At 45.6% G+C, this 23,968-nt stretch overlaps 1 protein-coding gene across 1 annotated transcript in view; it reads left to right on the plus strand.

Annotated features, from left to right (window-relative positions):
• The window catches only part of FAM194C (family with sequence similarity 194 member C), a 74,736-nt gene that overhangs the window by 43,209 nt on the left and 7,559 nt on the right, over positions 1 to 23,968 (plus strand). The window contains exons 9-13 of the mRNA XM_088798387.1: positions 2,057 to 2,180; positions 3,548 to 3,794; positions 15,044 to 15,347; positions 16,579 to 16,686; positions 18,056 to 18,198. Coding sequence (XP_088654513.1) covers positions 2,057 to 2,180; positions 3,548 to 3,794; positions 15,044 to 15,347; positions 16,579 to 16,686; positions 18,056 to 18,198 — 926 coding nt within the window. The remainder of the gene's footprint in view (positions 1 to 2,056; positions 2,181 to 3,547; positions 3,795 to 15,043; positions 15,348 to 16,578; positions 16,687 to 18,055; positions 18,199 to 23,968) is intronic.

Raw genomic sequence — 23,968 nt, forward strand, 5'->3', positions numbered from 1 at the left:
GAGGCTGGAAAGTTATTGAAAAGGACATTGTAACTCAAAAAGCACCACTGTCTTGGGGACATTAAGTATAGGGATAAACAGACATTGAAACAGCTTCTAAACACAGCAGTGTATTCTAGACGACAGTTACTGATGTTGACCAAGAAGGTTGACTTGCCAAAAAGCATCCAGGTTGGAACCCCTTCTGTTTGAGAACGCAGGGAAGTGTACTATAATTTACAACTTTCTAACTAGGTAAGTAACAGCAAATGAAGAAAGATCAGATTTATTGTAGGTAACAGGATTTCCAAACATTGACCTTAGCTGCCAAATTAAGCATCTTGAGATATTTTACACGAAATCCTTGAGACTCAGAGAATTGCCTCCTGTTGGATTCTTGGACCATGATAGCTGTAAGAAGCCCCTGAGAAAATTTGCTGAGTGTGGGGGCTGGCAAAGAGCCTCCGCTAGGAAAAGGCCGTCGTGCCTTGGGCCAGTCCCTTTCCTTTCTGAGCCTCAGTTTCCCCATCTGTATCATGATGTGTAAGGGCCTACTCAGCTTTCACACACTCCCATCCTAAGACTTCTACAATGCATTCAACTACATCCTGTGCGTGCGTTTGGGGCTAGTTATCACTCATCAGCAAAGTCCATGACAGTCTAGAAAAGCTGAGGGTGGGAGATCGGGCAGCCTCTTCCCTCAAAGTCCCTGTCACTGGGAAGCTTGTTAAATGGCTTCCCCAGACACCCATCTCCCTGGAAGGAGAGCGGTAGACAGAATGGCAGTCCCAGCTTTTACGGCCCTGTGGCCAGGCTGCTCACTAAATATTTCTATCAAGGCAGCACTTTGAAAGCGAGGCAGTGCCTCAATTTAAATGCTTTATTAGCCCAGAGTGCCACCTCAAATCCTTTTCGGAAGCAGGCTAGGTATAAATTACAAATAAATAAATAAAATTAGCCCAAGAGCGGCAGCTGGGGCCAGCAGTTGGAAGGATGTTTGAGGTTTTGCCATTAATTGGGGCATCCGTTACAGAAGTCCTGCCTGCAGGGTAAAGAAGGACACGTGGACTGACTCATTGTTCTTCAGAAAAGTCTGCCCACCACCACCCCACTCTCTCCACCAGAGGCTTCAATTCCATTGAAGAAAAAGCTTTTTCACACCTCCTCTGTGTTAAGTGGGAGATGTCGAAAGCATGGTTCCTGCCTTTAAGGGGCTGACCAAGTTTAGGATAAAGAAGGTGAAAAATGACTAGGACCCAGGGCAGAAAGAACCGAAATGGGCAAAAGTGCAAGTGTAGCATGGTGAGTGATTGCTGCTAGCTGAGGAAATTGGCAAAGTCTTCCTGGACAAAAAGTCAAACCCTGACTGCCATTAACTCTGGAATCTGAGCCTAGTTGTGGGGTACCATTTGAGAGGTTGAATTGCAGGGCAGCTCCAGAAATTGCCTCACCACCCACAGGGGTCCCCAGAACCAGAATGGCCTTTCAGGGTAACCCCGAATTGAGGCAGGAGGCCTGGGCTCCTTTGTGCTCACAGGTACGTCAATCTACGTAACCTTGGCCAAGGGCAGTTTCTCAGCTGAGATGCTCTGGCAGCTGGAGGGAGGAAGGGCGTTCTGGGGGATGCAAAGGCTGCAGAGAGGCCTTTATCTAGTTATTCATAATGCACCAAGCATTAATTGAGCACCTTCTGCATGGTGGGCACTCAGACACAAAGGAAACCCAGACAGTCCCTGCCCTCTAGGAGCTCACAGTCCAGTTGGGGAGACAGGCTCAAATGCATCCAATTACTTCATAAAGGGCTAACTTCTGTCTTCAGGCTGCATAGAGAGCATGATGAATGGGGGTCCAAGGAACAGTTCTGCCCAGTAGAGTCAGGGAAAACCCTCCAAGGAGAGGACGTTTGAGTCAGGTTGCACCGGTGTGCAGGAATTCACTGGGTCAAGGGGAAGAGCTGTTGTCCGAGGCAGACGGGACAGCACCTCCTTCAAGCCAGAGCAAGGTATTCTTGTTGCTGGTCTGGGCAGATGGCCCCTGGTGGGGCAGATGACAATGCCCTCCTCCGGCCTCTCCCCAGGTGGCCCACAAGGCCAGCAGCATGAACAGAAAGACATCTAAGATGAGCCGAGCCCTGGCAGAGATCAAGAGGCGGTTTCAGAAGACATTGTCTCAGTTCATGAATTCTGTCTTGCTGGCAGCGGGTAAGGGGACAGAAAGGTCAATGACAGCCTATCTGATGGCTTCACAAAGCCTGGGTCACCTGCAAGTCATCTCCAAGGACAGTTCTTTACCATCCCAGGGAGGAGGGCGTGGCAGGGAGATTTCCCCAATGGTAGATGGGATTGCTGGGCTCAGTGTGAAGGGACTTGCTCAAGGCCACTCAGCTAATAATGGTGGCCTTCGCCACCTTCAATTTTTGAGCACTTTCCGAGGTGTCTTTAATGTCTCCATGTGATTATCTGATTTTCCCGGGCCCTCATCGTCTTTCTGTATCTCTCTCTGTTCCCACCCCCACACCTGGTTTACCTTTCCCATATGGTCCATCATCCATTGGCAAGCCCCATTTCACTTTCCTTGTGGAAGATCTCAGCAGAAGAGAAAACAGCAGCCGCCTCACCAGGCTGTCTCTGTTAGCCCACCCATCTCCCCCAGGGCCAGTGTGGGTGGTCTCAGGACCCCTTCCACATTGGGACTCTTCTTCTCACTGCTGGTGGACCTGGGGACAAAGGAACATTGACCCCACCCCCCACTCCATCTCACCCCCTGATTGGTCACAGAGGGGCTGTGCTCCTCCCACAGCCTCCCTGGGCAGGTTCTCCTTGTCCCTAGAGACGCAGTGCAGCTGTGCCCCTCCTCTGGGAAGCCTTCCCTGATTCCCCAGCAGAATGGGTCATACTCTTCTCTGGGCTCCCACAGCACTTTATACATGCTCTAATTATAAATCTTTACTGTCTAGTGTTGTGAATATTTCTGTTTGCCCATCCCCCCATCCTGCCACTAGGAGTACCCAGAGGCAGGGAACCCTGTCTCTGTATGCCCAGCACCCAGCATTCAATAAATGTTTGGTAAGTAAACAAAGGAATGAGAGGTCCCTGGGCTCAGAAGTTTTCCAATCTAGTAGGGAAAATAAAATAAGAATACAAACAAATACAATATAACGAAGAAAGTAGATGAAAATGGCTTAAACCTGGAGACACAGGAAACAGTATTCTCAGGAGGGGAGCAGCGTGGATGCACTGTGCACCCACTCGACACTGAGTGCTGTGGAGAACACAAAGCTGAATGAAACACAGGTCTCGGGGAAGTGGGATCTAAGCTGGTCTGGATGAATGAATAGGAATGACCTTGATGCCTTCTTACATGCAGCCAGCATTTACCAATCCACTAACTATACTAGGGTTGGAGCACTGTGCCAGACAACAGAGGGGAGGCAGCCTGGCAGGAGGACCTACCAGCGTGAAGGAGTGGCGAGGGACATGAGCTGAAGGGTGCTCACCTGCAGAGCCTCACAGCAGGGAGGGAAGGCCAGGCCGCCATGGAGAGTGACAGCAGTGTCTTCTGTTAACAGGCTTGCTCACCATAGAATATCCAGTAACGGAAGGGGCAGAAATGACTAAAACCAGGATGAAAGCCTGGTATCCTGAGCGGGCCACCAAGCAAAGTCTCTACTCAGGAGAAGTCATTTCATTACGATCTCAGTCAGCTGGACCTGAATCAACTGGAGAGTCTGTGAGGGAAGAGCATGGGTTTGCTCCTGTGAGCCCCACTAGGAAGAAGACGATCAAGATCCAAGCCAAAGCCCCGGTGACACCCAGGTGCACTTGGGTGTTTGTTTTCTCCAGCTTCTGTGTGTCAGTCAGTGTCTCTGGTGGTTCAGGAGGTGGGTGGGCGGAGTCACAGTGAGTCAGCAGGGCGGAGCAACAGAGCTCACCAGGCCAATCAGATGCAGATATGGCTGGAGGGGGCGGGCTCAACACAGGAAAGACAGTGCTTGCCTGCTATCTGCAAGGAAGGTGGGCCCCCTCACCAGGAAAATGCCGACTGTCCTCCAGTCCTTCTCTGGAAGCTACACACCTCAGTCTGCCCCCTCCCCCACCCAGTATGTGTCTGAGGCCCCCCGAGTCACCGCCCTTCCACTGGAGCCCAAGGTGAGTGCCTGCGAGCGAGTGAGTCTATGTGCAGGCCGGTTAAGAGGACCTCTGGTTTTCCCGCAGCCTTCCAGCCCACCTGAGCGGTCGGAATCCCCCCTATTTTCACAGCCAGATGTGTGGGGGCTCCTCTTCTCGGCACCAGTACTCCAGGCTGGGAAGCCTGCTGTGGAGGCTGGGGTCCTTCACTCCTCCAGGGTAACCAAGGAGGCCGAGATATCCTTCCTGAGTCTCAACCGCCAACAGGTGTGGGGCCCGTTCAGCCTCTCCACCCCTCCTGCCAGTCTCGCTGTGGCTTCTTCTTTATATTTTTCATTACATATAACTTCTGTCAGCTAGACTTCAGATGGTTTTCCAGGTTGATTGTTCGATAATTTAGTTATAATTTTAATGTGTTCACAGAAGAACTCAGGCACAGTGTTTATCTGCTCTGCCATCTTGGACTCCCCGGTAGAACACGTTCTTAAAGCTCTGACATTGTACGAATTAGCCAAGTTTACATAGCTCTTTAGGAACAGACTTTGTCTAAGTAACTCAAACTCTCAGAACCGCAGCTTCCTTATTTATAAAATGGGCGTACTAATTCCTGCTCTGTCTCTCTGCTCCCTATATGCTCTTCCAGGTACTTACGAAGAGCTATTAGATATGCAAAAGTGCTATTAAAACTCTAAGTGCTGCAAAAATATGGAGTAGGGTGCTTATGTATTTCCAGGTTAGAAACACTGGTGGTAAGTGAAGAAGTAACTGACAAGTCCGTTTGTTACACCAGAGCTGCCTTATCATATTCTTGAATTAGGCTTTCTTTAGGCAGCGGGCAAACAAGGCAGCAAGCGGTTCATGTGGGAAGCTGAAAGGAAAGTGCTCCCTTCCCAGAGGTATCAGTGAGCTGAACTTGTAAAAAACCCCTTTCCTAACCTTTTTTCCTTTACCAGGAGCCCTAGAGAAGATGTTGAAAGCAAAGCACTGAACAGGAGAGGCAGTTTCCAGCTACAACAGCTGTCCTATCTGGAGAGATAGACAGCCCAAGTCTGGGAGCTTGGGGAGCTGTTGGAAGGGGCTGTAGGCATACAAACTTAGGAACCAGGTTTTCAGCACTGCAGAGGCGAGAGCTGGCAAGTGGAGGGTGGGGGCTGTTCCATATGTGTGGGCCTGTCTGAAGAGTAAAGAAAATTCAATTAGAGTGGAAAGAGGAACAGCTGACGAGCCCTGACTAAAGAGGTGGAGTTGACAGGTAGGACAAATGACTAAGAGCTGGACAAGAGAGAGCAAGGGAAATATACTTCATTTCTTCCTTTTTTTTTTTTTTCTTAAAAAAATCAGTCTGAAAATCACTGTTCCGAATTTTGCTTTTCTCACTTAACAATATATTTTAGAGATTGTTCTATGAATTTCTTTTGACCTTTTGGTGTTTGCTACCTAATATCCATGTATAGATGTTTCATGATTGATTTGCCCAATCCTTTTTTTCTTATTCTAAGCCATCCTGAGGGCAATAACCATATATATGCATCATTTTCATATTTGTACAAATATATCTGTAAATAAATTTCTAAAAATGGAATTGCTGGGCCATGGGTCATGAATTTATAATTTTAAGAGAGAGCACCAAATAAATCTTAAGGGCTATACCAACTTGCATTCTCATCAGCAGACTATGTTACCTTAATATAGTTTTAATATGTGTTGCTCTTATTATAAGTGAATTTGAGTATCTTTTCATAATTTTTAAAAAATTTTATTATGATAAAATACACATAACATATAATTTATCATCCTAATTATTTTTAAGTGTACATTTCAGCATTTCAGTGGTATTAAATACATTCATAATGTTGTACAACTATCACCACTATCCATCTCCATAACTCTTCATCTTGGAAAACTGAAACTCTGTACCCATTAAACAATAACTCCCATTCTCCCCTCCCTCCAGCCCCTGGAAACCACCGTTCTACTCTCTGTCTGTATGAATTTGAAATGGAATCACACAGTATTTGTCTTTTTGTGACTGGCTCATTTCACACAGCATAATGTCTTCAAGGTTTATCCATGTTGTAGAATGTCACAGGATTCCTTCCTTTTAAATGCTGCAGTGTATGTACATACCACATTTTGCTTATCCATTCATCTGTCCATAGACACTTGGATTGCTTCTACATTTTAGCTCTTGTGAATAGTGCTGCTATGAGTATGGCTGTACAAATATTTCTTTGAGCCTCTGCCTTCAATTTTCATTATATATCCATAATGGATTTGCTAGATTATATGGAAATTCTATTTTTTAATTTTTTGAGGAACGACCATACAGTTTTCCACAGTGGCTCTACCATTTTACATTCCCACCAGCAGTTCACAGGTTTCCAGTTTCTCCACATCCTCACCAACACTTGCTGTTTTCTAGGGGGGCGGGGGGGTTTGTTTGTTTGTTTTGTTTTTGATAGTCGCCATCCTAATAGGTATGAGGTATTATCTCATTGTGGTTTTAATTTGCATTTCCCTGCTGATTAGTGACGTTGAACATCTTTTCATGTGCTTATTGGCCACTTGAGTATCTTCTTTTGAGAAATGTTAAGTCCTTTTCCCACTTTTAATCAGGTTGTTTGTTATTTTGTTGAGTTTTAGGAATTACATTCTAGATACTAATCCCATATCAGATATATGATATGCAAATATTTTCTTCCATTTTGTGGGTTACCTTTTTATTCTGTGGATAATATCTTGCGATCCCAAATTTTTATTTTCATAAAGTCCAATTTATCTATTTTAAATTCTGTTCTCTGTGCCTTTGGTATCATAGCTGTGAAATCATTGCCAAGTCCAATATTGTGAAGATTTTCTTCAATGTTTTCTTCTAAGAGTTTTATCATTTCAGGTCTTACATTTACGTCTTTGATCCATTTTGAGTCAATTTTTGTATAAGGTGTTAGATAAGTATCTAACCTCATTCTTTTGCTTGTGGATATCCAGTTTTCTTAGCACCACTGTTGAAAAGACTGTCGTTTTCCCCCATTGCATGGTCTTGGTACCCCGGTCAAAAATCATTTGACCATATATGTGAGGATTTATATCCGGGGGTCTCTGTTCTGTCTGTTGGTCTATATGTCGGTCACTATGCCAGTACCACACGGCTCTGATTACTGTCACTTTGTAGTAGGTTTTGAAATCAAGAAGTTTGAGTCCTCCAACTTTGTTCTTCTTTTTCAAGGTAGGTAGTTTTGGCTATTCATGACCCTTTACAGTTCCATATGAATTTAGCTTTTCCGTTTCTGCAAAAAAAAAAAAAAAAAGGCTGTTGGAATTTTGATAGGAAGTGCGTCAGATCTGTATATTGCTTCGGGTAGTATTGCTTATCTTAACAATATTAAGTCTTTCAATACAAGAACATGGAATGTCTTCCATTTATTTGGGTCCTACAATTTCTTTCAACAATATTTTATAGCATTCACTGTGTGAGCCTTTCACCTTCCTGATTACATTTATTCCTAAGTATTTTATCCTTTTTGATGCTATTATCAATGAAATTATTTTTGTAATTTCCCTTTCAGATTGTTTGTTGCTAGTGTATAGAAATATAATTGATACTTGAGTGTTGATCTTTTATCCTGAAATTTTGCTGAATTTGTTTATTAACTCTAATTGTGTGTGTGTTTGTGTGTGTGTATGTGCATGCACATGTGCACACACGTTTTACGACTTTCTGTATATAAATAATATAATCTGTGAATGTAAATAGTTTTACTCTTTCCTTTCCAATTTAGATGGCTTTTATTTCTTTTTCTTGCCTAATTGCTCTAGCTAGAACTTCCAGTACAATATTGAATAAAAATGGTGAAAATGGGCATCTTTGTCTTGTTCTTGATCTCTAAGGAGTAAAGCTTTCAGTCTCTTTCGCCATTTATGAAACACTTACAGCTAACAGTATGATGTTAGCTGTAAGTGTTTCATAAATGTCCTTTGTCATATTGAGGAAGCTCCCTCCTAATCCCAATTTGTTGAGTGATTTTTATCCTGAAAGGGTGTTGGACTTTATCACATGCTTTTTCTCCATCAATTGAGAGGATCATGTGGCTTTAGTCTCTTCATTTTATTAATGTGATATGTTGTATTATACTTATTAATTTGGGTATATTAAACTACCCCTTTTTTTTGACAAATCCCTCTTATATAATCCTTTTAGTATGCTGCTGGATTTGATTTGCTAGTATTTCACTGAGAATTTTTGCATCTCTAATCATAATGGATAGTCTTCTGTGTTTTTCTTTTCTTATAATGTCTTTCTCTGGCTTTGGTATCAGGGTAATGCTGGCCTCATAGAATGAGTTAGGAAGTTATGTTTTAAATGAGTTTGAGGACAATTGGTGTTCTTCAGATGTTTAGTAGAATTCACAAGTGAAATCAACTGGTCCTGCACTTTTCTTTTGGGGGAGGTTTTTAAATTACGGATTCAGTCTTTTTACTTGTTAGAGGCTTATTCAGATTTTATATTTCTTTTTGAGTCAGTTTTATTAGTTTGTATGTTTCTGGGAATATGTGCATTTCATTTAAGTTATATAATTTGTTAATGTACAGTTCACAATATCCTCTCATAATTCTTTTTAGTTCTGTAAGGTCAGTAGTAATGTCCCAACTTTATTTTTGATTTTAGTAATTTGAGTCTGTTTTCTTAGTCAATCTAGCTAAAGATTAGTCAATTTTGTTGATCTTTTCGGAGGACCAACATTTGTTTAGTTGTTTCTCTATATTGCTTTTTGCAACTTAATCATTATTATTTCCTTCCCTCTGCTACCTTTGGGTTTAATTTGTTCTTATTTTTCTAGTGTAAGGTTAGGTTAATTTATTGATTTGAGACCTTTCTTCTCTTTTAATACTATACCTCTCCCTCTGAGTGCTGCTCTCAATGTATCCCATAAGTTTTTGTTATGTTGTGTTTTGCTTTCATTAATGTCAAAGTGTTTTTCTAATTTTCCTTGTGATTCCTTCTTTGATCCATTGTCTACTTAAGAATGTGTTGCCTAATTTCCACATATTTGTGAATTTTCCAAATTTCTTTACTTTTAATTTCTTTTTCTAGAGAAGACATTTTGTATGATTTCATTCTTTTTTAATTTATTGAGACATTTTCATGGGTGATTATATGGTCTATCCTGGAGAATGTTCCCTGTGCATGTAAGAAGAATGTGTTTTCTGCTGTAGTTGGGTTAAATGGTCTATATCTCTTAGGTCTAGATAGTTTATAGTGTTCTATAAGTTGTCTATTTCCTTTTTTATCTTTCATCTAGTTCTGTCCATGATTGAAAGCAAGGCATTAAAATATCCAAATATTATTGTAGAATTGTCTGTTTCTCCCTTCAATTCTGTCAGGTTTTGCTTCATGTAGTTAGAGGCTCTATTGTTACATGCATATATGTTCATAATTGTTATATTTCTAGAGAGCGTGACCCTTTTCTCAGTATAATGCCTTATTTGTCTCCTGAAATAATTTTTATTTCTTAAAGTCTTTTTTTTTTGGTCTGATATTAGTTTAGCCACCACTTCTCATATTTGGTTATTGTTTGCTTGGAGTTTGTTTCTATCCTTTCACTTGCAACCTTATTGTATCTTTGATTCTAAAATGCATCTCCTGTAGAAAGCATATAGTTGGATCATGGGTTTTCTTTTAAATTCTGTCAATCTCTGGTTTCTGTTGAAGATTTTAATCCATTTGCATTAAAAAGTAATTACTATTAAGGCAGGACTCACTTCAGCCATTTTGCTATCGGTATTCTATGTCTTGTATCTCTTTTTGTTCTTCAGTTCTTCCATTGTTGATTTGTGTGTGTGTGTGTGTGTGTGTGTGTGTATGTGTGTGTGTGTGTGTATCATGTTATGATGGTTAACTTTATGTTTCAACTTTACTGGGCTAAGGGATAACTGGGCTAAGGATAAAACATTATTTCTGGATGCATCTGTGAAGATATTTCTGGAAGAGATTAGCATTACATTCAGTTAACTGAATAAAGAGATTCATCCTCACCAACGTGGGTGGGCATCATCCAGTCCACTAAAGGCCTGACTAAAACAAAAAAGCAAAGAAAGGGCAAATTCCTTTTTTCTCTTCTTGAGCTGAGAACTCCATCTTTTCTTGCCCTTGTATATCAGAGCTCCTTTCTTGGGCCTTTGGACTCCAGGACCTATACAGCAGCCTCCCAGTTCTTAGGCCTTTTCCTGGGACTGGGAATTACACAACTGACTTCCCTGGGTCTCAGGTCTTTGGACTAAGATTGCATTATACTGCTGGCTTTCCTGGTTTTCCAGCTTGCAGATAGCAAATTGTGGGACTTCTTGGCCTCCATGACCATTTGAACAAAGCCCATAAATTTCCTCTGATCTAGACCTAGATTTAGATCTAGATTCTGTTGGTTCTGTTTCTCTGGAGAACCCTGACTAATACATGCAGTTTTGATTTCCTTCTCATTTCCTTTTCCATATATATTTTTAGTTATTTTCTTAGTCATTATTCTGGGGATTACAATAACAATTTAGTTTGAATTAATAACAACTTGCCTTCAATAGTATACAAAATCTCTTCTATACAGCTCTGTACCCTTGCCATGTTGTTGTTGTCACAAATTATATCTTTATGCAATGTTTGCCCAATTAACATAGATTTATGATTATTATTTTATTTGTCTTTTAAACCGTATAGAAGAAAACAGAGGAGTTACAAATTAAAAGTATAATAATACTGTTTTTATATTTACTTATGTAGTTACCTTAACCAGTGTTCTTTATTTTTTCACATAGTTTAAGTTACTGACTAGTATTCTTCCATTTTAATCTAAAGCATTCTCTTTAGCATTTCTTGTGAGGCAAGCCTACTAGTGACAAACTCTCTCAGCTTTTGTTTACTTCGGAATGTCTTGATTTCTCTTCCATTTTTGAAGGATTAATTTGCTCAAAATAGAAATCTTGGCTGAAACATTCTTTTTTCCTTTCAGCACTTTAAATATGTCATTCTAGTGCCTCTGGCCTCCATGGTTTTTGATGAGAAATTGGCTGTTAATTTTATTAAGGATCCCTTATATGTGATTTACTCTTGTTGCTTTCAAGATTCTCTTTGTCTTTCAACAATTTTATTATAATATGTCTCAATGTGGATCATTTTGAATTCATTCTACTTGGAGCTCGTTGAGCTTCTTGGAGAAATCTCAAATTTGGAGAGTTTTTGGCAACTGTTTTTTAAATATTCTTTCTGCTCCTTTCTTCTTGTCCTTCTGTAATTCCCTTTATGTATAGGTTGGTATTCCTGATGGAGTCCCACAGATATCTTAGGCTCTATTAATTTTTCTTCATTCTTTTTTCTTTCTACTCCTCAGACTGGGTAATCTTAATTGTCCTGTCTTCAAGTTTGCTGATTCTTTTTTCTGCCTGTTTAGGTCTGATGTTGAATTTTTCATTTCAGTTGTACTTTTCAACTCTAGAATTTCTGGTTGGTTATTTTTATAATTTCTATATTTGGTGGGACATTGTTTTCCTGGTTTCGTTGAGCACATTCAGCATAATTAAGACAGTTGACTTAATATCTTTGTCTGGAAAGTCCAATATCTGGATTTCCTCAGGGAGAGTTTTTCTTCATTTCTTTTTTATTTTTATTTTTCAAAAATAAATTATATTGGGCAATACTGGAGAACAGTGTGTTTCTCCAGGGCCCATCAGCTCCAAGTCATTGTCCTTCAATCTAGTTGTGGAGGGCGCAGCTCAATGGCCCATGTGGAAATTGCACCAGCAACCCTGTTGTTCAGAGCTCATGCTCTAACCAACTGAGCCATCTAGCTGCCCCTCTTCATTTCTTTTATCCTATAAATGAGCCATACTTTCTTGTTTCTTTGCATGACTCATAATTTTTTTGATTGAAAACTGAACATTTTGAATATTATAATATGGTAACTCTGAAAATCAAATTCTGTCCTCTCTCCAGGGTTTATTGATGCTGCTTAGAGTTTGTAATTATATATTTGTTTGGTGACTTTTCTAAACTACTTTTGTAAAAACTATATTTTTTATTTTGTGGTCACTGAAGTCTCTGGTTAGCTTAGTGATCAGCTAATGAAATTTGACAGGACTTCCTGAAATACCTGGGGCCAAAATAAATAAATAAATAAATAAAAACACTTTTCCAGTCTTTGCAGATTGACTCTTACATTTCACTGAGTACTCCTTCAGTGCTTTTACCTAGGCTGTTTAAACTGCTTTAGCCTTCACTTCCCAGTTATGCAGAGCCTTGAGGTCAGTCAGAAGTGAAAGCTTAGGGTGTTCTCGGCCTTTTCTAAACATGGTTCCAACCCTGAACGTGCATGTGCCCCTTTAGATTCTCTGGTATATATGGGAACCTTTCAACGCTTTTATTCCCCCATGTATTTTTTTGCCAGACTCTTTCTTTCCAGGCTCTTCAGTCAACCTACTATGTGCCCTGTCTCTTATCCCTTGCACCACGAGGTTGTGTCTGGTGTATTTCCTTTTAAATGCCTTTAACAAAGACTGCTCAGAAGGCTGTTCCATCCCTGAGAAAGTTCCAGGGTGGGCAAAACAAAGGCAAGTTTCTTAGCCAATCCCTCAGGGAATTTCCAGACATGTCAAACCACACAATCACAATTCCTTGAGAACAAAGTCTGTATTACCCTCTCTGGTACCCACAAGCCACACCAGGAACATGGGCTGCCATCCCCATGGATGCCACCATCCTGGGGAATTGGGGGGTGGTAGGTGGATAATTACAAAATTACAAAATTTAGCAGTTTCTTTTCTTCACAGCATTTCCTTGATTGTTGTAAGTTTCTAAATTAGTTTCCAGAGCTCTGATAAAGTTGATACTCACAGTTTTTGCCAGCTTGATTGTTGGTTTAGTGAAGGGACATAGGTTTAAGGTTCTCTACTCTGCCACTTTCAGCAACATCACTCCTGTCTTTTTATAATTAAAAAAATGATTTCTATATAATTTTCTGTGAATTGTGTGTTTATTTCCTTTACCCATATTTTATTGGGTTATTAACTTTTTCTAATTCATTTACAATTCTCTACATAGTAGAGAATCTAGCCACGTGTCTGTAATAGGAGTTTCACATATGTTTCCCAGTTTGTTATTTGTGTTTTGTCTTTGCTTGTGATGGTTTCACCAATCAGGGTTTCTTTTGTTTGTTTATTTTTCTTTTATATAGTTGAATTTATCAATCTTTTTCTATCATGACAACTGGACTTTTGAGTCATAATTATAAAAGGCCTTCCCCGCTCCAAAATTATAAAATGATTCTCCTATATTTCCCACCAGAACCTTTATTGCTTAATTTCCCCACATTTAAAAACTTGATCCATTTCAAATTTATCTTGGTATATAAGTTGTGATTAATAGATCCAACTTTTCCTCCCCAGATGTTCAGGGTCTTAAAAAAGAGATAGTCTTAAGTTTGTTTAGCAAGTATCAAATAGCCTTTGAAAAATTCTTAGTACTAAATTACTTGCATTACTCTTGTTTTAGGATGACCTGGTTTCTAATCCTGGCCTTTGCCACTTAACTGATGTATGAACTTGGACAATGTATTCACCCAGTGGGAGCTTTCTGTTTTCTGATTTGTGCACAGTGATAATGGTTTCTGCCTAGCCTATTACACAGATTATTCCAAAACAAGCCAAGACAATGTCTATGCCAAGAGCTATAGATGCTGTAAAATGCTAACCACAATGTAGGAGTGCAGAAATGATAAGAATAAAATCATAGCAGCACTTTATATCTGATAGTGCTTATTCCTATCTAAATACAACTCTCACAACCCTGCAACAACCCAGCACAGTGTCTGGTACATAGTAAGTTGCCTGTTAAGTACTTGTTTGGAGATTTATTATATCTCTATTGAATATTTACTAGTCTAAAGGGCTGCTATTTGTTCCATTGAGCAAAACACTACAAACTCACGAATTTATGGAAATAGTGCTCTATTCGGATGGAGAAGTACGATTTCCAAAATAAATAAGTAAAACGTATAGTATGTTAGATAGTGAGCAATGCTAAGGAGGAAAATGAGGCAGGAAAGTGAAAAGAGTGTTGAGGGTAGGTATGGCAGTCAGAAAGTCTCACCGAGAAGGTGACATGTGCATAAAGACGTAAAGGAGGTGAGAAAGTGAGGTGTGTGGCTAGCTGGGGCAAGAGCCAAGCTGGCAGAAGGAGTAGCAAGAGCAAAGGCCCTGAGGTTGGAGGATAAGCAGAGGCGAGCAGCCAGAGTTCAATGAGCAAAGGAGAAGAATGAGAGAGGCAAAGGGGACGAGGAAGGAGGCTAGATCCTGTACAGCCTTAAAGACCATTGTAAGGACTTGGGCTTTTATTGTCTGAAAAGCAAAAAGCCAGTGGAGGATTTCAGAGAGAGTAGTGACATGATGTGATTCAGGTTTTAACAGGATCCTTCAGTCTGCTGGGTGGAGAATAGACTGAAGAGAGGGCAGGTGAGAAAGCAGAAGACCCATTAGGAGGTACTTGCAGGTCCAGGCAAGAAATTATGGAGGCTTGGATCGTGTTAATAGGAGTGGGGGGAGAGGAAAAGTGGTCGGACTCTGCATCTTTCTTGAATGTAGAGCAGACAGGCTTGCAGGTAGGTTGGATCCGACGTGGGGTGTGAGAGAAAGAACGGAGTTCAGGATGACTGCAAAGTTTTTGTTGGATGGATGGACAAACAAGTCGGGTTAATCCCCTTTTGCACCTGAGGATACTGAGGCGCGGAGAAGTTAGGAGACCCCTCCCAATCGGTGTTGAACGTTGGTGGTGGAGGCCAGACTCCAACTGCCTGTAGCCTGGGCTCTGCACAGTGGGGACTTGGTTGAAGTGAAGGCAGGGCCTGGCGGGCGGGGCCAGCCCACCCACTGAGCGCCTGCCCACTTGTTCCTTCCTGCAGAGGAAAGGCTCCCGAGATGCGCAGCCCCAGCAGGTGGGCAGCCTCGCCCTCTGACTGCCCCCTGGTGCTGCGGAAGCTCCTTCGTAAGGAAGACATCCGCACTGGCTGCAGATGCGTGGTGAAGGTACCCCTGGTCTCTGACGTGGAACTGGAGCGCTTCCTGTCGGCACCCCGGGACCCCAGCCAGGTGCTGGTGTTCGGGATCCTGTCCGGCCTGAGCCCCACCAGCACAGAGCAGCTCCAGTGGCTGTTCAACACGCTCTACAGTCACCGGCAGCAGGGCCGTGCCTCCCCCTGCATCCAGGTGGGTCCCAGGCCCAGCAGAGGAGGCCCTGGGGTGTGAGGGTGGGGAGGCAGGTGGGGGGAGACCCCCATGCAGCGCTAGGGCTGGCAGAGAGGTTGCCTCTCCACCTCAGCACACGCTGAGGGCTCTTTGTACACACTCTTCCTATTGTTTGCGATGTTTCACCTCCGCTTCTCTCTCTCCCACTCATCCTCCTGTGCCAGGATGAATGTCACCACATCAAGGTGGGTGCCTTTTCTGACCTTGAGACGAGGTCAGGCCCTGTTGCTTTCTTCCAGAGCACTCACTGCAGTGCGTGGTTATGTACGGGTCTGAGTGTGTAGAGCAGAGCCGCACTCACCACTGGATCCTCAGGCCGCAGGAATGTTTGTAAACAGTGGCCAGGTACCTGCTGTGTGTGGGTCCTGTGCCAGGCCAGGGGCTCCCCCGTTGGTTCAGACACTGGCGGAGCAGTAACTGTAGCCGGCCTGGACGAGGGCCATGAGAGGACGGCTCTGGGCGTGTAGGAGCTGGGGAGCAGGGCCCGCACCTCTCAAAGGGCAGGGAGAGTCCCCCAGGATGAGAGGGTTTTAGCAGGTGGGTGAGTTTCTGGCAGTCAGTGGCCTCTGCCAAGGCAAACAGGGGAAAGGCTGCCCGAGGTCCCAGTTCATTGTGGTTGGAGTCCCAAGGGTCCATTCATAGGGTCCAAAACTAGGAAGCATCACATTAGCTGTGTTACTGCATCCATAGCATCCAGAAAGCAGGAGGATTGACCAGGCTCTGAGTCAAGATGTGGGTTCATTTCAGTGGAACTGAATGGATTTAATGACTGGGAGGTGTCCAGAGGGGCAGCTTGCAGTGGGGGAGGGGAAAGAAAAATGCTGGAAATGGGAACACCCAGGAACACGGTTCCCACCTTCAAATCTCCTCAGGGCTTCTCTCAGGCAGAGGGAACAGGCACGGGATCCCGCAGGCCCCAGAGGGCCAGTCTAGTAGCGGATGTCACATGGCGGGGGCGATTGTCCCTGTAACAGCCTTCACCAATAGAGGGCCCTAAATGGATCTGGGGACATTCTCTGGGATGACCATGGGAGGTGTGTGTGCAGGGGCTGAATGGCCCTTTTGAGCAGGAGTTGGGAGGGGGTATTGTATGGGGCTCCGGGCCTCAGTGGGAACCTGGCCCAGCTGAGAATGTGGCAATCTGAGTGCATCCTCCTGGCATTGGGGTGACCGGCACTCATTTTCTGGGCAGTGCCGGCATGACCCCTACCGCCTACTGCGCTATGACCTGGACAGCCCCCTGCAGAAGGACCCGCCCCTGCTGGTGAAGAAGTATGCTGTGGTGCAGGGGATGGTTCTGGTGAGTTAACCGGGAGGGGGGGGGGGGGAAGGGGGGAAGGGACGACGACGACTTGTCACCAACTACCTGCAGCACCCCGTCTCAACAGCCCCTCCCATTGCAGAGTCACATATGTGGGAGTGGGGAGGCGGGAGGGCCGCGGGATCCTCTCCCCGCCCATGCCGAGGTGCAGAGAGCAGAGGACTGACCAGAGTCACCCCGCCCATAGAGCCAGGACTGGAGCCCGGCCTCCTGTCCCCAGCCTGACCCCATGTGTCCCCCATCCCAGGAGACTGAAGGGACGCTTACCAGAAAGCCAAACTCTTTATCTGTTTATTTTAAATAAATTTTTACTAAAAACATTGGTTGTACAAACATATACCGGGGGTGCCAAAAAATGGATACGCGTGACTTGTATTCATCTTCTGTTGTGGGTGTATATTGAGTATTACAATTTGAATACAGTTGTTTTTTTCTTAAAATGTGTATGCATTTTTTTGGCACCCTCTATATACTCATTGTAGAAAATTTGGAAAATGCAATTTAGAAAATACTTCATTGTATCACCCAGATTGCCTCGGTTGTTCCCCCAACAAGGATGCAGCGTGTCCTCATCCGGCACAGCGGTCGGCCCTGGGCACGGCCATGCTCACGTTTTGGTATCTGGCCTTTTCTATCTCTTTTGGACTTTGGGGTCCTGCTTTTTTAATTAAAATGATGTGAGCACTTCCCCCTGTCTTAAAATAGTTTGTAACACCTGATTTTTAACTGCTATGTAAAAGTCTGTTATTTTTCTACCTGTGCAGCTTTCGTGGGGCCTTTTTAAGTTCTTTCCTTTTTTTTTTTTTTATGTCATGACAACACAAATGACTATCTTTTTACAGAAATCTGTGGAGGGGTCTTTACTTGTTGGAGACTGATATGTAGAGGGTGGGGACACGGACAGCTGTAGGATAAGATCCCTGCCCTCAAGGGACACCCATCCCATGGGACCAGCTGATCATACATCAGAGTGGGTTAGAGGCAGAACGGACCACCTGCCTCTGAGCAGGAAAACAGCCTTCTGGTCCCAGGGCCTGGGAGGATGTGTGTGTGGTGTATGTGTGTGTGTCTGTGTGTGTGTGTGTAAAGTGACATTTGAGCTGGTTGGTCTGGCAGGGGGCAGAGGCTATGATGATGGGGCCGCCCTCTGACCTGCGGGGCCTAGACAGGGGCCAGGCTCAGCTATACCTCACCGGGTGACTTCGGGAGGGCAACACCCCTTCCCCAGCCACCAAAGAGAGGCCTGGATTCTGACACAGGTTCTGAGGGCCAGGGCTGTCCTGGCTGTCCTGAGATTCAGGGCTGATGTGCTAAGGGCCTGCCCTCTGCTTCTTTTTTCTGTCAGCAGATGTTCGCTGGGGGGAAGCTCCTTTTTGGGGGCAGCATTCTGAATGGATATGGCTTCAGCAAGCAGAATTTGCTGAAACAAATCTTCCAGGCACAACATGACTGCAAGATGGGCTACTTCCTGCCAGAGAACTACAAATTTAGGTAAAACAGAAAACTCCAACTGGAGGGGAGGATGGGGTGCAGGGGAGGGAGGAGAGGGCATTGTGGGAGAGGCACTGGTGAGCCAAACAGGAGTGAGGTGAGGAGGGGGCAGAGAGGGGGACTGTGGCCTCAACTTGAGGTCCACAGTAGAAGCTCGTGTGAGAGGACTTTGCAGGTGAGAGCAGTGAGGGGGTGGACGAAGCCATACTGTTGGTTTCTTTGGGCACAAGCTTGGGAAAAGGGCTCTCTTGGAGAAAGAGGGACGCAGGATTGTTTGCCCAGCGCGGGTTTCCTGTAGGAAACAGATGAAGACGGGTTTGAGCAGGGGCCCTGGTGATGCCCTCGTCTTTTGTCCCAGGCACCCCACCCCATCCCGCGCTGTGTGCAATCCCGTCTGCTACTACTTTGTTTACCAGCAGGGCTGCATAGACAAGGGTCGTTCATGGAGTGATCTCAGACTCTTGTAAAAGGAAGTGGGGCGGCCTGGCTTAAGTCAGCGTCTCAGCCTCTGAGCTCGGGCTTTTCAACCAGGTGATGCCCATCTTCTGAGCACGGCTGGGCCCAGCTTGGGTGAGATGAGCACAGATAGGTCCTTGGGCTCAAGAAGCATACCGCCCGGTCCAGGAAAGGAGCCTGGCAGTCACAACATTGCTGAAGGCTGTATTAGGATTCTAGAATGCCTGGGACGCATAGTGCAGCAGAAAGCTGACTGAGTCACGCGTGGGTCCTGAGACGAGGCTGGAGCTCCTGCCCTGCTCTTTACTAGCTGGGTGACCATGGGCTAATCTGTTTGCCTTCCTGATCCTGACCTTCTCACCTTTAAAGTGCAGGCAATACTGCCCATCTTGCAGGGTTGTTGTGAGGATCTTATGAAAGTGTGTTTGCTGAAGTGCTTTATAAACCTGCCTGCAGACGTGGGCTTGCCACTAGTGGGGCAGGCAGCCCCACTCCTATCAGGCCTCTCAACTCAGCTTTCCAGGAGTCCTGAGGCCAGTCTCTCCCCCATGCGCTGAGTTTGGACCTTGTCAGAATGTCTGCCTGAATCAAAAGAGGTTTTGGGGAAATTCTCTCCAGAGGAACAATAGAGGTCATGCCAGGACCCCAGCATCCTGGAATGCTTAATGGAGAAGGTGGGGTCCAGAGGAGGCTGTGAGCGTTAGGAAGGGAAGATGCTGACAGGTGCAGAGAGAGAAGGCACTGAGATCCCAATGCCTGAGACTCAGAGGGGGGCTTGGCAGTCCGTTAGTAGCTGTATGCACCAGGCAAACTCCTTCTCTCTCTGGGCCTCAGCAGGAATAAACATAGTTTTCACCTGTATTGGGTTGTGAGGACTAGGTAAGTCAATACATGTGAAATGCTGGCACATCACTAACATTTACTGAGATTGCAAATTACAGTTGCTAATGCTATTGTTTTGTTGTTATTATTATTACCAAACAGAGTTCCAGGCTCTTAATTTGTTATATCCAAGGCTTCTGAAAGGACTTAATGGTATATTTATAACAGTTTTCAACAGTTTTTGAGGAATGGTGAAGAAAGGATCAGAAAAGCACGCACACACAAATGGTATAGGTTCTTGAAAGGAGAGTGGGGCAGATTTCTGAAATCATAAACCAGTAGGACTCTTCCTAATTCTAGAATGGCTCGTTAGGTTGACAGTTTGAAAATACTTAGGGAAAAAGGGAATGGAATCTCTACAAGAAAATGTTGCCATCACAACAGTTCTGTTATCTGTATCTGTGAAACTAACCACCCCAAGCTCAGTGGCGCAAAACAACACAATTGTTTGTTATTATTGTCTCTGACGGTCAGTGAGCCAACTGGGCTAAGCTTGGTGGTCTTGCTTGGGTCTCTTGGGCGGTTGCAGTCAGAAGTTGGCTGGGGCTGGAGTCCTCTCCAAGGCTTGTTCACTCACATAGCTGGTGGTCGATGCAGGCTGTCAGCTGGGACACTTACAGGTGGCCTCTCCACGTGGCCGGATTTTGTCACAGCATGGCAGCTGGGTTCTAAGAGCAAGGTCCCAAGAGAGCCAGGTGGGAGCTGTATTGCCTTTTACGTGTCTCTCTGCCTCATGATCCATATGGTGTCACCTTCCCCTGTATGTGAGTCCCTTGGGCCAGCCCATGTTCAAGGAACGGGAACAAGACCCCACCTCTTGATGGGAGAATTATTGAAGAATTTGTGGATATGTTTTAAAACCACGCACTGACCCCAATTCCTCTGCCAGCAGGGCAGCTAGCTCAGTAGTGAGGGACGTGCAATCAGCCTAGATTATCTGGGTTGGGGAAGGCACTGGGAGAAAGCTCTTGATGTCCTTATGGACCAGATGGACAGGTGTGGCTCAGGTAGCCGCTTGTTCAGCTGCACCCAGTGAGCGATGATCAGTGGCAGCATGAAGGACAGACCCCTGTGCTTGGCCTGTCCACTTTTTTCCCGAAAATGCAGCTTGCAAGAGTGCAGGGGAGGCTTGCTGCTCAGCTGTGCCCTAGAGAGGGAGAAATGACGGAATCGAGGTTTGCAGTACGCTCAGCTGCCAAGAGGTGGTTTGAGAGAAAGAACAAATGTTCACCTTTAGGTTTGGAAGGTTTACGGTCAGTGGATGTGCAAGTCCCAGCATGACAGACTATGATGCTGAAAAAAAATCTTAAAAGGCAGAGAAGTATTGGTGTGTAATGCAAGGGAGGTGTAGTTCCTGGCGTGCCGTCATTTCATTTCTGGGTCTTCTGTTTCAAGAAGGACGTTGTCAGACAGTTTTGCATTCAGAGCTGGCTCACCGTCCCTCAGTGGGAATCATGTCTCCCTCACCTAGAGTTTTAGTCTGCTGCTTTTGTACAGCTGGAGTGGGGAGGGAGGTGGGGGTGGCGGAGACAGATCAGCAAAGTAAACGCAGGGTTGGGGCAGAGCTGGGAGGCAGATCTGAAAAGGTTGGGATGGTCTCTGGGCTGGGGGCACTTCCACCTTCTCTTTTCTCAGAGGTGCCAGCTGCAGAGACAGTCCTCAGTCTGGGCCTGGCATCGGTGAAGCCGCTGTGGAGAAGCAAGGGCTGTGAGTAAGGAAGAAACGGGGTCTGTCTGTGACTGGTGATGAAGCTTGGATGCTGGGAGGCAGGGCTCCCCGCTGAGGCCTTGAGCCCTAACCAAGACTCGGGTGGCTCCTGCCTAGCAAGTAGACTGGCTGTGAGAAACAGAGCAGAAGGGTGGGGGCAGGCCAGGCAAAAGCAACTGGGGGAGGCTGTGGGGCCTTTGGGAGAGCCCCATACTCACTCAGGCCTGAGGGGCTGGAGTCACCTGGGGACACTTCTGCCCTGAGGAGCAGGCAGTAGTTTGCAAAAGGGCTGCAGGTCTCTCTGAATGTGTCAAGCTGTGCCAGCCCAAAGGGCTGGCTGTCCTGTGTCACGTGCCCTAGACACCCCACCTCCCTTCTCTTTCGTCCTCCCCTCTCCCCAGGGCCCAGCACTTAGGAGGCCGTTGGGAAATGTTCACTGAATGATAACCTAGGGCTGATTTTATCCCATTCCACGGAGTCAGAGGTCAGGTGGGCATGAGGAAGGGCTGGTTGACAGAGTGCTGCTAACTGCCTGCCACGGTCATCCAGCCTCCCCTCGGATACCTCCAGTGTGGGAGGCTCCTCTCTCCAGATGTGACCCCTGTTTTTAGCCTATACGTCATGCTGCTCCTTCAGTTTCTGAGCAACTACTGCATGCCCGGCCTTCTGCTCCGCCTTGGGGATATGGAGGTGAACAAGACCTTGAACTGCATCACCTTCACTGATCCAAAGACCCAAAAATTGATGTGAAAAAAGGTGAAAGGCACTAATCACTAGAGAAAAGCAACTCAAAACCATAATGAGATACTGCCTCACATCCATTAGGATGGCTACTCTGAGAAAGAAAATAAAACCAGAAAATAACAAGTGTTGACGAGGATGAGAAGAAATTGGAACGCTCATGCACTGCTGGTGGGAATGTGAAATGGGGCAGCTGCTATGGAAAACAGTATGGCGGTTTTTCCAAAAAAATTGAACATAGAATTACCATATGTTCCAGCAATTCCACTTCTGAATATATACCCCAAAGAATTGAAAGCAGGGTCTTGAAGGGATATTTGTACACCCCTGTTCATAGCACCGTTATTCAGAATATCCAAGAAGTGGAAGCAATCCAAGTGCTCATCAGTGGATGAATGGATGAAGAAAATGTGGCCTGTACATCCATGAAATATTACTCAGCCTTAAAAAAGGAAGGAGCTTCTGCAATATGCTGTAACGTGCATGAAATGAGCCGGTCATAAAAGGACAAATGCTCCATGATTCCACTTATAGGAGGTCCCTAGAGTAGTCAGATTTATAAACACAGAAAGCAGAATGGGGGCTGCCAGGGGCTGGGGGAGGGGAGTGGGGAGTTCGTGTTTAATGGGGATGGAGTTTCAGTTTGTGAAGATGAAAAAGTTCTGGAGATGGATGGTGGTGATGGCCACACAACATTGAGGATGTACTTAATGTACTTAATGTACAGAATTATACACTTAAAATAGTTAAGATCGTAAATTTGACGTTACGTTCTTTTAACCACAATTTTTATAAAGGGGAGGGGAAGGAGATGCTCTCTGGGTGCTTGCAGCTGACTAGGAAGGAAAGGGGCTGTTTTTCTCAGCGAGGGAGCTCCCAGCAAGGGCTGGCTGAGTCTCCAAAACCCACCTTCTCCTTAAAGCCCCCACAGCTCCCCACAGCCCCCAGCTGTACCTGGAAAACGAGGGCCGCCCCGGTGAGAATCAGGTGGCAGCAGTTCTCATTCTCCCTCTGGCCACCAGAGCACGTCCCACCTGTTCCACCGACCTGTCCACATGTGTCCCTCATAGTCTGCCCCACAGCCTGGAATCCCAGTGTGAGCATGTGAAGGTTTCCTGGGGTGCTCCGTGGTGCAGCTCCTTCCTCGCCTGGGAAGGAGCCTGGCTGTACCGCCCCGTGGGCAAGGCGAGGGAGCCTGTGGGGCAGCATAGCCTTACGGGGAGCTACCGTGGCCTTCATCTTTGACTCCCCAGGACGGGGCTGAGTGGGGCTGCACCGAGGTAAGGCACAAAGAAGGCTCCTGGCTCCAGGACTGGCCTGGAAACCAGAGCTGCACAAGGTTTAGAGCCCCACTGTCCCGCACTCACCCTATGCCTTTTTTCCCTCCTGCATTTATTAAGCAGCTAGTGACTCCCCAACCCCAGGGGCAGCCCTGTGCGGGGCACTGGGTCCAGTGGGCTCAACCTCTCCTCGCCCTCTTGGCTTCTCTCGGATGTTCTGCGTGTTGGGGGCAGACTTCTGAGGTGGACACGTAGCTCTGGGGATGCACGGGACTCATCGACACGTGGCCAAGCTCTGGGCCCCAGGTGGAGGGCACAGAGGGAGCTCCAACAAAGGAATGCTCAGTAGGCTGGACATTCAAGAGAGCTCCCAGGGGAGTGGGCTGCAGCCCAGCTGGAAGGACAAGCAGGACACACGTGAGGCAGCATCTTGAGGAGAGGGCTACCTCGTGAGTCTGGGCTGTGTCCACCTGAACACTCTGCTCTGCCTTCCCCATTGGCCTGCGGAGTCCTCGTCTTGGCCAAGGGAGGTCATGCTATTTGCAGGCCTGTGATCTGTGCCCGAGAGCAGAGGTACACTGCCATGGGGAGCAGGACAGGGCAGGCTGTGACACAGGAGCAGTGGACAGACGGCAGGAACGGCTGGCCAGGCAGGAGAGAGCAGTGAGACACGCCCCCTCCCCCCAGAAACACCAAGAAACTCG

The sequence above is a fragment of the Rhinolophus sinicus genome, chromosome 5 (genome assembly GCF_057876585.1).
Source record: "Rhinolophus sinicus isolate RSI-liver-muscle chromosome 5, RSI-T2T, whole genome shotgun sequence".
Lineage (NCBI taxonomy): Eukaryota > Metazoa > Chordata > Mammalia > Chiroptera > Rhinolophidae > Rhinolophus > Rhinolophus sinicus.